We start from the raw sequence: 13000 nt of genomic DNA, 5'->3' as shown, positions 1-13000 counted from the left end.
TAAATCTGTTATTCTGTCCAGCAACAGGATTTTTAAAAGTATTTTTATGTATTATGTGTTTTATTTTCTGTACAATTTTATATAGATTATGATTTATATATTTATTTAGTACACAAATGTCCTGTTTCTCTGTCATGCTGCTGTGACAAACGAACTTCCCCTCTGGGATGAATAAAGTTGAACCTAACCGCATCAATATGTCGATCAACAGGAAACTGAATGGAACTATTTGTCCATCGATCAGTAAAACTGTAATATAACTTCTTCAGATTTATCACAATCAATCACTTGGACTCAAAGTGATTGATTGATTAGATATTGGTCACTGAAGGTCAAAGGTCAAGGTCACAGTGACTTTGAAAACAATATCTCAGAGTATTTCTTCTTCAACTTCTTCACAGATGTTCGCTTGGACTCAACAACTTGTTAATTAGATTTTTGTGGCTTAAATTAAACCTGGAGGAGGCGACATTAGGTTTTTAAATCTTTTGCTTTAAAACAAACACAACTTTTAGACGCGAGGCGACAAAGCAACAACTTGACCCTGGCGTTAAAGACACAGAGCGAAGTGAATAAAGGTTCAAATCTGGACACGGAGCTCCGATTGATCGACTTCCTCCTTAGTAAGTAAACATTCCTTTCATCCATTTCACTTTATTGACTTTTTCATTAGTTAATAATTAATATTTTTCTGCGACAGCGTTTCTCTCAGAGTTAAAAACCGTTGGGCTGACTGACTGACGGCAAACCTGTTTCTGTTACAGTCAGATAAGAGACAACAAAGACCATCCAGGTGTTTAGAGACTTGATGGAGCGTGACGGACACACGGACGGATGCTTCACATTCCTGCTGCGATTAACGAGCTGAAGTTCGTCCTTTTGTTCAGATAATGACACAGCAGCTCCAATTAGAGGAGACAGAGATGTTATGTCCTCACCTGGGAACCCTCGTGTGCTGTTGGGACTTCTCATGTGGTCGTCCATCGGGCGTTCGGCCGTCGTGCACGTGATCATGTTGTCGGTGACAGTGTGGACGTCACAGGGCAAACCTGAGGAGACACACAACACAACACAACTACTTCACACACAGTAACACACACACAGGTACATTATGAATAACAGTTATAAACATATAGGGACAAATTAATATTAATTAACACATTCACTCCTTCATATAAAAACCATTAAGCGGAGACACTACAGGTGAATAGGGGAAAAAAATTAACTAACAGATTTCACCATGAAACTTCCCAAGTTCATCACTCACATTAAGACAATTGTTTTTGTATTACAAAATTGTATTCAAATTTTATGTTTAAATATGTAAATGAGGCAATATCTAATGAAATATGCGCTAATTTGCATACATTTCCAGAACAGAAATCTGAACAATGGATAAAGCCACTTTCAAAATTCTTGTTTTATTTTGTTGACATATTAGAGTCAGAAGTTTTTACAGAGGAGGATTCTGGATATCTGTTTTTATCACTCTGTAAATGAGAAAATACTGTCACCAGCCCTAAAAAATCCAATTTCGCCCTGTTTTTAGGAACAACACTTTGTATAAATGAGGCTGTGAATGATACATCAACAATCCCCTCTGTAAAAACCTTCAGAATATAGAAAGGGATCAAAGTGGAAGGTTTGGTGTCTGTAAGTGCTGCTGAAGTGGAGATTTCTAGCTCAGAGTCTGAGTCTGAAAAACTCTTTCTGAGAAAACGGCCTTTAAAGACTTGGACTGTAAAATTACATAGATTGTTATTGTCAATCGTACTTTTATGATTTGTTGCGGATATGAAGGAAATTACATCATTGTTCAGGAGAGAGAGAGCTTTACAACGACACCTGACATGACATTGACTTTGAACGTCTCAATAATGACTTGTCATGTCGGTGTGTAACTGTTGTATCAGTGATGTGTTTGTTATCTGAGGCTCATGTGACGCTTCCTTATCTGATCAATACTGATTATCTTTGATGACAGACGAACAGATACTCATGAAGTCTGTTTGAACTCTGAGATCTGGTCACAGTTTGGTTTTAAATAGACTCTAAAGAAACACAGAGGACTGATCCTAACGACTGTTTCACTTGAATGTTTTTAGTTTTTAGTTTTTCTGTAGATTTAAAGCTGAATAATCTGATTAGGGATGTCACGATTACTTGCTTTCACAATTAATCGCGGTATTAAACGCCACAATTAATTTATCGCAAAGATTCCTAAATACCGTCCCTTTCCAAAAATGATTATGTCAGAACCATCTTGACAAATGTGCGCCAAAGTAAAGGTAAATGTACAGATACTGGTCCATTTACCTAATATAACATTGAATCGGTAGGAATTTAAAAGTTTGTGTGTCATTTGTAACAAAAAAAAACAATTAAAATAGACTTAAACATTTGGTAAAAAAGACAATGAATTCCCCTGGGGAATATAATTGGTCCTTTTATTAATAGAGCATTGTGATTATTTAGACTATATTTGATTTTACACATACATAGTGTTGTGAAATTAATTAATGCATTATAATCGTGATAATCGTAACACCGTGATTATTTCTCTGACAATAATCGTACCAAGAAAATCTATAATCGCGACATCCCTAAATCTGATCATATAAACTTTTCATCAATCAGATTAAAGTCTAAACATTTTAGATATTAAAATGTTTTCTGTATCTGATGATTGGTCCTCGTCAGGTGTCAAACGTGACGGTGTGATCGGCGACAGGATGAAAGCGAGCGATGAGGGGTTAAAGGTCGCGGTCGACTGCTTCTCTGAGCTCCGTCGGATTCTTTCTGCTTCTTTCACACGTTTCTTTTGTTGTGAGGAATGTTGAGCTGCTGTTGTGTTGAAAAGGATTATCACCGTCGCACAACAACTCCTGCACGACAACATGACATGACAACCTTTGTTCACCAGAGACAAGACGAGACGAGACGAGACGAGACGAGATGATGAACACTCTGTACTGATGCTGTCACGGCAACAGGTGGGACAGGAGGAGGAGACAGGTGAAGGAGATAGGAGGAGGACCTGCCAACCTGTACGCATTTTGTGTAGCAGGTACGCAATTTGACATCAAAATACGCTGGTACGCTCCGCCTCATTAAACTACTCAAAAAGCTGCAGACATCTGTGAGTGCTGTTAGAAATGTGCACGTGCAATACTCCTGTCTGACAACACGATGCAGCAGTGTAGTGGTGCAGTTTCAACCAATCATCCTTCAAACTACCTACTGCTGTAACATGTTATGTCAAATGTCATAAGTAAAAGAATACTATATCAAAATGTAAAAAACCAAAAAACCAAAAAGAAAAAGATTATGATATGATCTGATTATGAAAAGATTTTTATTCTGTGGGTAATGGGGGCGGGACTAGATAAGCTTTTGCTTCTCCCGCTTTCCCTTTCGGCCATGTGTATTGTATTATTTGAACTAAGATGAAGTGTGATGATGATGATTTAAATTGACATGCCCGAAATAAACAAATTGATTGATTGATTGATTGATTGATTGATTGATTGATTGATTGATTGATTGATTGATTGATTGATTGATTGAGTAGCGGAGAATAACGAGTCTGCCGAACCCACAGCGTTGGCCCGCTCTCTCCTGTCCTCTGCCTCCCTCCGCCTCTCTCCCCGTTCCCCGTGCCCCCACCCGCAGCAGCTGGCGGTTAAAACGGTAAACTGGTGTGTGTGTGTGTGTGCGCACGCGCGAGTGTACGTGTGTGTCTTTTGGCAAATATGTACTGTTAATAACGTTACTTTCACCTTGAAAATACGATGTCATATCGGGGAAATAAGCACAGAGAGTTTTTTTTTCCTATCGACATTAGCGCGAGCGGTGTGTGTGTGTGTGTGTGTGTGTGTGTGTGTGTGTGTGTGCGCGCGCGCGCGCGCGTGTGTTTGCGCATGCGTGTGTGAGAGAGAATAAAGTGTTCTGGAGTGATGACTGCGAGTGAAGCTGTAGTTAAAAGAGCATTAAAAAAAGCATCAACGAAATTGAAATAATATACCTTGGTTTGTAAACAGCTGTATGTTTTGAAAGTGTTTTTGTTCCATTGAAAAGCTGTTGCTGATACAGTATAGAATGTACATGGCTTAGAAGGAGATGTTATATGAAAAAATGGTTAAAAAAAATGTCCATATTTAGTTTAATAAATGTATTTAAGTCATAAATGTCATTTTATTGTTTGTTTTTTTATCGATAGTGAATGGGGAAGTAACTGCGTGCAAAGCAAAGTATTCTGCAAAAAAAGCCGCGCGACACAAGTGGTACTCAAAATATTTTGCCAAGGTTGGCAGCAGGTCTGGAGACAGGTGAGGAGACAGGAAAGGAGACAGGAAAGGGGACAGGAGGAGACAGATGGAGGAGACATGTGGAGACAGGTGTGTGGACTCTCCACCCTGACGGGGACCGTTACCTCCGACGAGGACTCGCGCCGGCCGGTCGGTCTGGTCGAAGTAGCGTCCGTGGACGGTCAGCAGCGTCCCGCCCAGCAGGCTGCCGTTGGATGGAGAGACGCCCGTCACCTCTGATCATGGAGACAGAGACACAGAGACACAGAGAGACGTTGAACATGGAGAAGAATAAAAACAGAGTGAAGTGACTCTGATCTCTGGTCTCTGGTCTCTGTCTCCTCCTGGTTTACCTGCGTAGGTCTGGAACATGGACAGTTTCCCCACCGCCGAGACTCGGTACAGACGCTTCTCTGGAGTACTCCTGCAGACGGGGAGAAACAGATGAAGTCAGATGGTGGTGAACTGGGAGCAGATTCTCACAGCAACACAGAGTATTAGAGCCACATTGAGAAAAAAAAGAAAACACAGACTTCGAGAATAAAGTCATAAATTACGAGAAAAAAGTCGTAAATTACGAGAATAAAGTCGTACATTTCCCATGAGAAAAAAGTCATAACATTACGAGAATAAAGTCATAAATTGAAAGAATAAAGTTGTAAATTTACGAGAATTAAGTCGTACATTATGATAATAAATTCGTAAGTTTACAAGAATAAAGTCGTAAATGTATGACTTTATTCTCGAAGTTTGTGATTTTTTTATTTGTCAATGTGGCCCTCTAATACTCCGTCGTACCCAGAAGATGAGAACATGTCATAGAACTCAGTGATTGGATTATTAATGACAATTTTTTATTTTTTTACTTTTTACAAATGCCACAGTCCATAATAGAACCACAGACATCAATTATTTTATCAGTTTTAATGAAAAAGGTCACCGCTCATCCGTTGGTAAAATACCTCTAAGACGTGCTGGAGCTGAACTTTGAAACTTAGAAAACAACAAAACAGCAACCGCACACTCAAAACACTCTGTCAATTTAAACTGAAACAACTATTTCAGGTTTCATCTTCGTATCCAACCAGGGTTTAGACATTTGGAAACCTGGCTCACTCTTTAACAAAGTCGTAGGCTACTGTGAGAGAGCGCCGTTCACAAACGCCAGAACGAACGCGTTCACGATAACGTTCATGAAGCAGAAATACAGTTCGTTCTCTCAACTCAAATGTTTTCAGACTGAACTCGGATCAGTTTGGTGCTTTACTGTACCTTCCAAAGTCGTTGTCCAGGATGTAGCTGAGGTTGTGGTGACCTGCAGACAGACACGTCGTCATGGTTACACTACATCTGGTTTATCATTGAGGTGTTTGTCTCTTATCTGACTGTGCAGCTTCTTACCGACGTACGTCCCCGTCATCCTGCAGCTCATCCAGCCCCAGTGAGACGTCTCGGCCCGCAGCCGCAGCTGGTAGCTTCACACACATTAACACACGTTAACACACGTTAACACACGTTCATATACGTTTATATACGTTTACAGGGTATATACAGGAATCTTGAAGTTCATTTTAATACCCTTTTAAGACTTTTTCAAGACCTTCTCAATATTTTTTAATACCTCACCGCCACTTCAAGCTGTAACCATTTACATCAGTGACACTTTTAACGTAACAGTTTTAGTTTGTGATAAAGACTATAGCCCACTATGATACAACAGAATTCAAAATAGGCTAGGATAATAAATAAAAGGCAAAGTTTATCAAAAAACTAAACAAAAAAACATTGCTCCACTCAAAAAACAAAAACAACAATCTTCTTTTTATGTTCCGGTTCATCTTTGGTTTTTAATAAAATGAATAAATTCACACACTTTCACAATGTTTTTTAGGACTCAAACTCTTGGACAGCTAATTCAGAAAAAATAGGCCTTACCTTAAAAATGTAACACTTTATAAAGTTGTGAAAATACTTTTTAATACTCTTTAAGGGTCTTAATTTTCCCAAAATTGATTTATCACCTTTTAATACTTTTCAAGACCCCGCGGACACCCTGGTTTATATACCACATCAGGATGTCGGCAGAGTTTCACCTGCAGCTAAACCGTGATGCAACATCTGGACTTTATATTTATACTGTAGATAAAAAATAATGATAAATAAAGACTCACAGTTCGTCAGAGTTTGGTTTGAGCATCTCGCAGGGCATCCCGCCCATGTAGGACCTGAGGAAGCGCACGTTGAGGCCGTTGGAGCTCTTGGCCGTGTTGCTGCCGTAGACGTCGGTGAAGATCCGTCCGTACACAGTCACCACGGTTCCTGCACAACGTTTAAAGGGATAGTTCAACATTTTTGGCAAACTGGCCCATTGCCATAATCCCTATAATCATAGCAGTAGGTTCGTTACCTTTAATTGTCGGTGCAAGCTGTTTTTAGAACGGCGGAGCAGAGCTGTGAGCTGCTCAGAGCTACGCTACAGAGGCTCATGGGATTTCTTGGTTTCCCTCATCAAACTCATCAAATACACAATCCAACAACTCCACAACGCTCTGGTGGACAAGTTGTGACCTGCACATTCACCACGCTATGAGATAATAACACAACGTTACCAGACAGAGTTGTTGTAGAGGGAAATTCATGCAAAACCGCTGATGCACGTTGCCTTCAGGGACAGTTTTTCATCAAGCAGTCTCTGTATTTACCTCTAAAACAACTCTGTGTGGTAACGTTGTGTTATTATCTCATAGTGTGGTGAATGTGCAGGTCACAACTTGTCCACCAGAGCGTTGTGGAGTTGTTGGATTGTGTATTTGATGAGTTTGATGAGGGAAACCAAGAAATCCCATGAGCCTCCGTAGCATAGCTCTGAGCAGCTCACGGCTCTGCTCCGCCGTTCTAAAAACAGCTTGCACCGACAATTAAAGGTAACGAACCTACTGCTATGACTATAGGGATTATGGCAATGGGCCAGTTTGCCAAAATGTTGAACTATCCCTTTAACACACACACACATCATCATCATATGAGACAGAGTGTGACCGTACCTGGGGGGCCGGTGACCGGGGAGATGGAGTCGATGGTCGGGGTTCGATACCACACGGTCTGAAGGAACAGGAAGTGAAGACTGTTAGTAACCAGAGAGACTGAGTGTGTGTGTGTGTGTGTGTGTGTGTGTGTGTGTGTGTGTGTGTGTGTGTGTGTGTGCATGTGTGTGTGTGTGTGTGTGTGCGTGTGTGTAGAACTGACGTAGATGCTGCAGTGATACGGTCTGTAGCCGCCGCGACAGATGTTTTTATCTGGGATGGGAACGCCGTCCACGCTGACTCGCACCCAGTACTGAGCTCTGGGCATCGCCCTGACACACAACACACCAACAGACCATAATATCAGAAACCACAGCTGGGATGTTGCCCAGGAAAAATATACAGTATATATACAGCTCTGGAAAAAACTAAGGGACCACTTTCACAAATGTTTCTTAAGTTTCCAGTTTAAAAAAAACTCACAACTCATTCGACTTAATGAGACAGAAGATTATAAAAAACACTGCTGGGATTAAACATGGACATTTTCCCACAGAAATTGATTAATAAACTTTTCCCAAGTTAAAATATTTGTGTTGTGTTGTTGAGCAATGAATATGAACATGTTTCCTTTGCATTATTATGACTCAAGGTCTGAAAAGACTTAAAACATCATTGTTATTTTGACCACACTGCAAAAACTCAAAATCTTTCCAAGAATATTTGTCGTATTTCTTGTCAAAATGTCTAATTTCTAGTCAAAAATAATCTCTTTCCATTTAAAATAAGAATCATCTCCTAAAAATGTACTTGTTTTTAGATCATTTTCACTTGTTTCAAACAAGTAGAAAAATCTGCCAGTGAAAGCAAGTTTTTTGTGCTTGTAATAAGGAAGAAAAACTTGATCCACTATCAGATTTTTCTACTTATTTCAAGTGAAAATCTGCTTGAAAGAAGTAAAAAGTCTAAAAACAAGTTACTTTTTAATGTGATGAGTCTTATTTTATGTATAATGAGATTTGTCTTGACTAGAAATTACATTTTGACTAGAAATAAGACAAATATTCTTGGTAAGATTTTGAGTTTTTGCAGTGTAGTTGTCATTTTCTGCCAATAAATGCTCTAAAAGACAATATTTTTATTTCAGTTTTGGGAGAAATGTTGTCAGTAGTTCATAGAATAAAACAAAAATGTTAATTTTACTCAAACACAAACCTACAAATAGTAAAAACCAGAGAAACTGATCATTTTGAAGTGGTCTCTTAATTTTTTCCAGAGCTATATAATATATAAAAACATCAGGAAACTTTAAAGGGATACGCCAACATTTTTTTCCCCCGTGTCTTGCCTCACTCCCGAGTCCATGACCAGCAGATAGACACCATCCTTTCGACTGTGTGTGCAGTAACAAGGGAGATAGAGCCGTATCGCCCGTAATTAGCTTAGCTCAAACACTGGAAGTGTATGTAGCGTTAGCCTGCCTCCTACCCGAGCTGAAATCAGCAGTCAGAAGCTGATTTCATTTTAGCTCTAAACTCTGTAAATATATCACTTTATCCACATTTCAAACATTTTTAGGCGAGAAAGTAGCCGTTTAGATCAGCAGTGTGTCGTTAATTTGTCTAAATACCAGCTGTTTACAATTTTGTCCAGATGAATTTGGCGCTACTCAAGCTAGCCGTTGTGACCAACGCACTTCCGGTTACTTTCACAAAATAAAACACCCGTTGCCCTTTACATACAGAAAACCATGACGATAGAATTTGTGCTTTTACTTTGAAAGAGGAAGCTAACCTACCCTCGATGTAGCTAGCTTGAACCAAAATAAACCGTCTTTGCTTGAACCCTCCGTTTTGACCGATCTCGTCCCGTTAGCGGCATTTGACCGCTCAAGATGCCTTACCGGAGAGTTTTGTCAGCTCTGAGACGAAGATCGGCCCGCTAGTTTCCGTTTAGAGTTGCTGAAGAGTTTCTCTGATGACTTTAGGTGGAGACAGGCTAACACTACCTATACACTTCCAGTGTTTGAGCTAAGCTAATTACGGGCGATACGGCTCTATCTCCCTTGTTACTGCACGCACAGTGGAAAGGATGGTGTCTATCTGCTGGTCATGGACTCGGGAGTGAGGCAAGACACGTAAAAAAAAATGTTGGCGTATCCCTTTAACCTTATAAAATAAAATCACAGAGGTGAGGACAGGTGTGGACCTACCTGGTGTAGCAGAGGATCTGGTTCGCGTGTGTGGAGTCTCTCTCCACGTCGCAGGGGACGGACAACGTGTCCGACACCAGAGTTACTTGGTTCCCGAACGAGTCGTCGGTCGGGTTCAGCTGGAACTGACGCTCCTGAGCGAAACCTGCAGACACACCAGACAGACCATTCATTAACCGATCACTACAACTTCCTGTCATCAGTTTTATCTGTCCCGATATATTTCTATCTTTCATAGATGGAGCCTATACACTGTTAACCCTGACAAGTTGATTGTACTTAAACCACTTTCATCAAATGATTGCCTCAAATGGTTTAAGTTATTGACAGTAGAGAAAATGAATTTGTTCATAGTTCATAGTCAACTTGAATATAATGGTCAGAATTTAAAATTTTAAGTTACACAAACGTAAATGCTTTATATAATCAACAATTTAAATAAACTGTGGAGTCTACTTGAAAGTACAATATTTAGAATTTAATATTATAAGTCAAATACACTTAAAGCAGAAGTGAGTGATATATTTGTGTTAATATAAGTCTTAAATAGTTATATATTCCGACAGCAATCACTTACATAGAGTGTTTGGTCTGAAACACGGGTCTCTCAGTCCCTCTGCTCTGCTCTGAGCCGAAGAGAAAACATTTATCGTATCCTACAGTTTTTATCCAATGAGGAGAGAGAACGGCATGCAGGGCTGTGTGTGCAGCCAAGGAACGCCGTGAATGTGGTGACGTAGCGACGAGGACTGTTATGGTGCGTTCAAGGAAACTCGTATTTTTCCGACCGTGAAGTGGTACCAGTTCGATCTGGTACGAGTTCACCGGTCAGAAGTTACGAGTGGCCGTTATAGTGACTTTCACCGGTAAAACAGGTCGGAAAAACACGAGTGGGTTGCCTGGAACGCTACAAAGTCGTAAGTTGTGACTTGAAGCTGTAATTTACGATTTCAAAAGCCTGCCTGGAACGCAGCATTAGCGAAAACGACCGGATCACTCACTTCTGCTTTAAAGTCCTATTTTTTGTGAATTACCACACACCTTCACACACACAATCAGGGCCGTTGTATAGACACAGTCGGCAAGCAAGGAAACGTCACTTCCGGTTAGGGCCGTGGGGGAAAACAAACCGTTTTCCCCATACACACTCATGCAAAAAGGCGGCATTGTAAACCTTTGTCAAACGCTTGTTCGCCGTCCTGTCTTAGTTTTGATCACATGTATATGCTGACAAAGAGCTATATATTAGAAAACTCATCACGATCTGGGTCGATTGCTGTCCGTACATCTTAAAATATAAAGTTTTCACAGCCATAGCCTACACCGAGTCAGCAGGGTCGGCAACCTTCACTTCCGGTCAGAGCGTTACACGTTTGGAGAAGATGAGCGAAGTTCCGATATAAAAGTTCAGGTTGTGGTTTTTGAATTTATTTGCGGTGCAAAATAATACACAATAACTCAGGCAGTGTCTACGAGTGTCTAGAGCCGGCCGGCGGCGACTAAGAGAGCGTCAGAGCCGTGGAGGAAGACAAATATGACTGACTGTGAAATACCTAATATTTTTAAATGTACGGACAACAATCGACCCAGATCGTGATGAGTTTCTAAAAATATAGCTCTCTGTCAGCATATACATGTGATTAAAACTAAGACAGGACGGCGAAAAAGCCTTTGACAAAGGTTTAAAATGCCGCGTTTTTGCATGAGTGTGTATGGGGGACACGGTTTGTTTTCCCCCACGGCCCTAACCGGAAGTGACGTTTCCTTGCTTGCCGACTGTGTCTTTAGGGGAGAAAGGTGATGATAATTCTAGGGGCCCAGCGCCCAGTGGGCCCCATAAAAGACCCCAGTAGTCTAATCTTTGTATGACTGATTTATTCTGCATAAGACCCTGACTGATACTCATAGTACACTGTAAAAACTCAACATCTTTCCAAGAATATTTGTCTCATTTCTAGTCAAAACTAATCTCTTTCCACTTAAAATGAGACTCATAACCTAAAAATTAACTTGTTTTTAGATCATTTTCACTTAAATTCACAATAAATAGAAAAATCTGCCAGTGAAAGTAAGTTTTTTGTGCTTGTAATAAGGAAGAAAAACTTGCTCCACTATCAGATTTTTTCTACTTATTCCAAGTGAAAATATGCTTGAAAGAAGTAAAGAAAAGTGTCTTATTTTAAGTAGAATGAGATTTGTTTTGACTAGAAATTACATTTTGACTAGAAATAAGACAAATATTCTTGCTAAGATACTTGAGTTTTTGCAGTGTAACGCTGCATTAGCATCAAAACAAAGAAGGCTAAATAAAAAACGATAATACAAAAAAGGAAAAGTTAGGGGGAGGGGCCCACTTTAGTATTATTTAAGGGGGCCCAGAATTCCTAGCAACGGCCCTGCACACAATGCAGTACATTCTTTTTATTTTATTTCATTTTACGCACAACAAAGCAACAAATAGATGATGCTCTGTGTGAAATACAACATGCAAATCCAAAAATAACAGTGCAACTTTCAAAAATCAATAACCAGTGTCTACATTCAGATTTTTTTTTAAACTCATGAGTTATTATCTTGTAAATAATATTCACAAAAACTTCTCACCGGATCCAGAGATGGTGAGTCGAGTCGCTCCGCTGTCGCTTCCTCTACGTGGAGACACGTAGTCCACGCGCTGAGCGGCTGCAACAAACACACGTTACGTCATCAGAGAGAGTCGGTGATTGGAAACCAGATCAGAGCTGATCAAGTTTATTATTGATCATCATCATCAGAGTCACTCACTGCAGCAGCACCAGAGCGCGAGGAGGAGAGCGGCCGGCTGCAGCGCGCGCTCCATCCTGGAGATTTCCCAGAGTTCCCCGCGGCCACCTGTTGTCGGCTGCGGCTCAGGTGCAGCGGAGAGGAGGAAAAACTAACTGCGGAGGAGGAGGTGAAGGCAGTGAACGCAACACAGAGCGACTGTTAGAGAGGACACTGCAAAAACTCAAAATCTATCCAAGAATATTTGTCTTATTTCTAGTCAAAATGTAATTTCTAGTCAAAACAAATCAAATTATACTAAAAATAAGACTCATCACATAAAAAGCAGCTTGTTTTTGGACACTTTTTTTTACTTCTTTCAAGCTAATTTTCATTTGAAATAAGTAGAAAAATCTGATAGTGGAGCAAATTTTTCTTTCTTATTACAAACAAAAAACTTACTTTCACTGGCAGATTTTTCTACTTATTTCAAGTGAAAATTTAGTTTGAAACAAGTGAAAATGATCTAAAAACAAGTAGATTTTTAGGTGATGAGTCTTATTTTAAGTGGAAAGAGATTAGTTTTGACTAGAAATGAGACATTTTGACAAGAAATAAGAAAAATATTCTTGGAAATGTTTTTATGTATTCTTGGAGTTTTTGCAGTGGAGGATGATTCATCAGGATGGGAATTAAAAATATCTGTGAAGAATTAA

General features: G+C 39.9%; 1 protein-coding gene across 1 annotated transcript in view; it reads right to left on the bottom strand.

The window, feature by feature from the left end:
• Nucleotides 1-12381, bottom strand: part of pkhd1l1.1 (PKHD1 like 1, tandem duplicate 1) — a gene marked incomplete at both ends in the record, with an annotated part of 73889 nt that extends 61508 nt beyond the window's left edge. The window contains 11 exons of the mRNA XM_083982335.1: nucleotides 939-1049; nucleotides 4433-4543; nucleotides 4661-4731; nucleotides 5580-5622; nucleotides 5709-5782; nucleotides 6479-6626; nucleotides 7352-7409; nucleotides 7554-7662; nucleotides 9543-9687; nucleotides 12147-12224; nucleotides 12327-12381. Of these exons, the coding sequence (XP_083838461.1) occupies nucleotides 939-1049; nucleotides 4433-4543; nucleotides 4661-4731; nucleotides 5580-5622; nucleotides 5709-5782; nucleotides 6479-6626; nucleotides 7352-7409; nucleotides 7554-7662; nucleotides 9543-9687; nucleotides 12147-12224; nucleotides 12327-12381 (1003 nt within the window). The remainder of the gene's footprint in view (nucleotides 1-938; nucleotides 1050-4432; nucleotides 4544-4660; nucleotides 4732-5579; nucleotides 5623-5708; nucleotides 5783-6478; nucleotides 6627-7351; nucleotides 7410-7553; nucleotides 7663-9542; nucleotides 9688-12146; nucleotides 12225-12326) is intronic.
• Nucleotides 12382-13000: the final 619 nt, after the last annotated feature.

The sequence above is a fragment of the Trachurus trachurus genome (genome assembly GCF_905171665.1).
Source record: "Trachurus trachurus genome assembly, chromosome: 11".
NCBI classification, from domain to species: Eukaryota; Metazoa; Chordata; class Actinopteri; order Carangiformes; family Carangidae; genus Trachurus; species Trachurus trachurus.
Note: the sequence above shows the minus strand (reverse complement) of the source record. Positions and strands in the feature narration are given on the sequence as shown.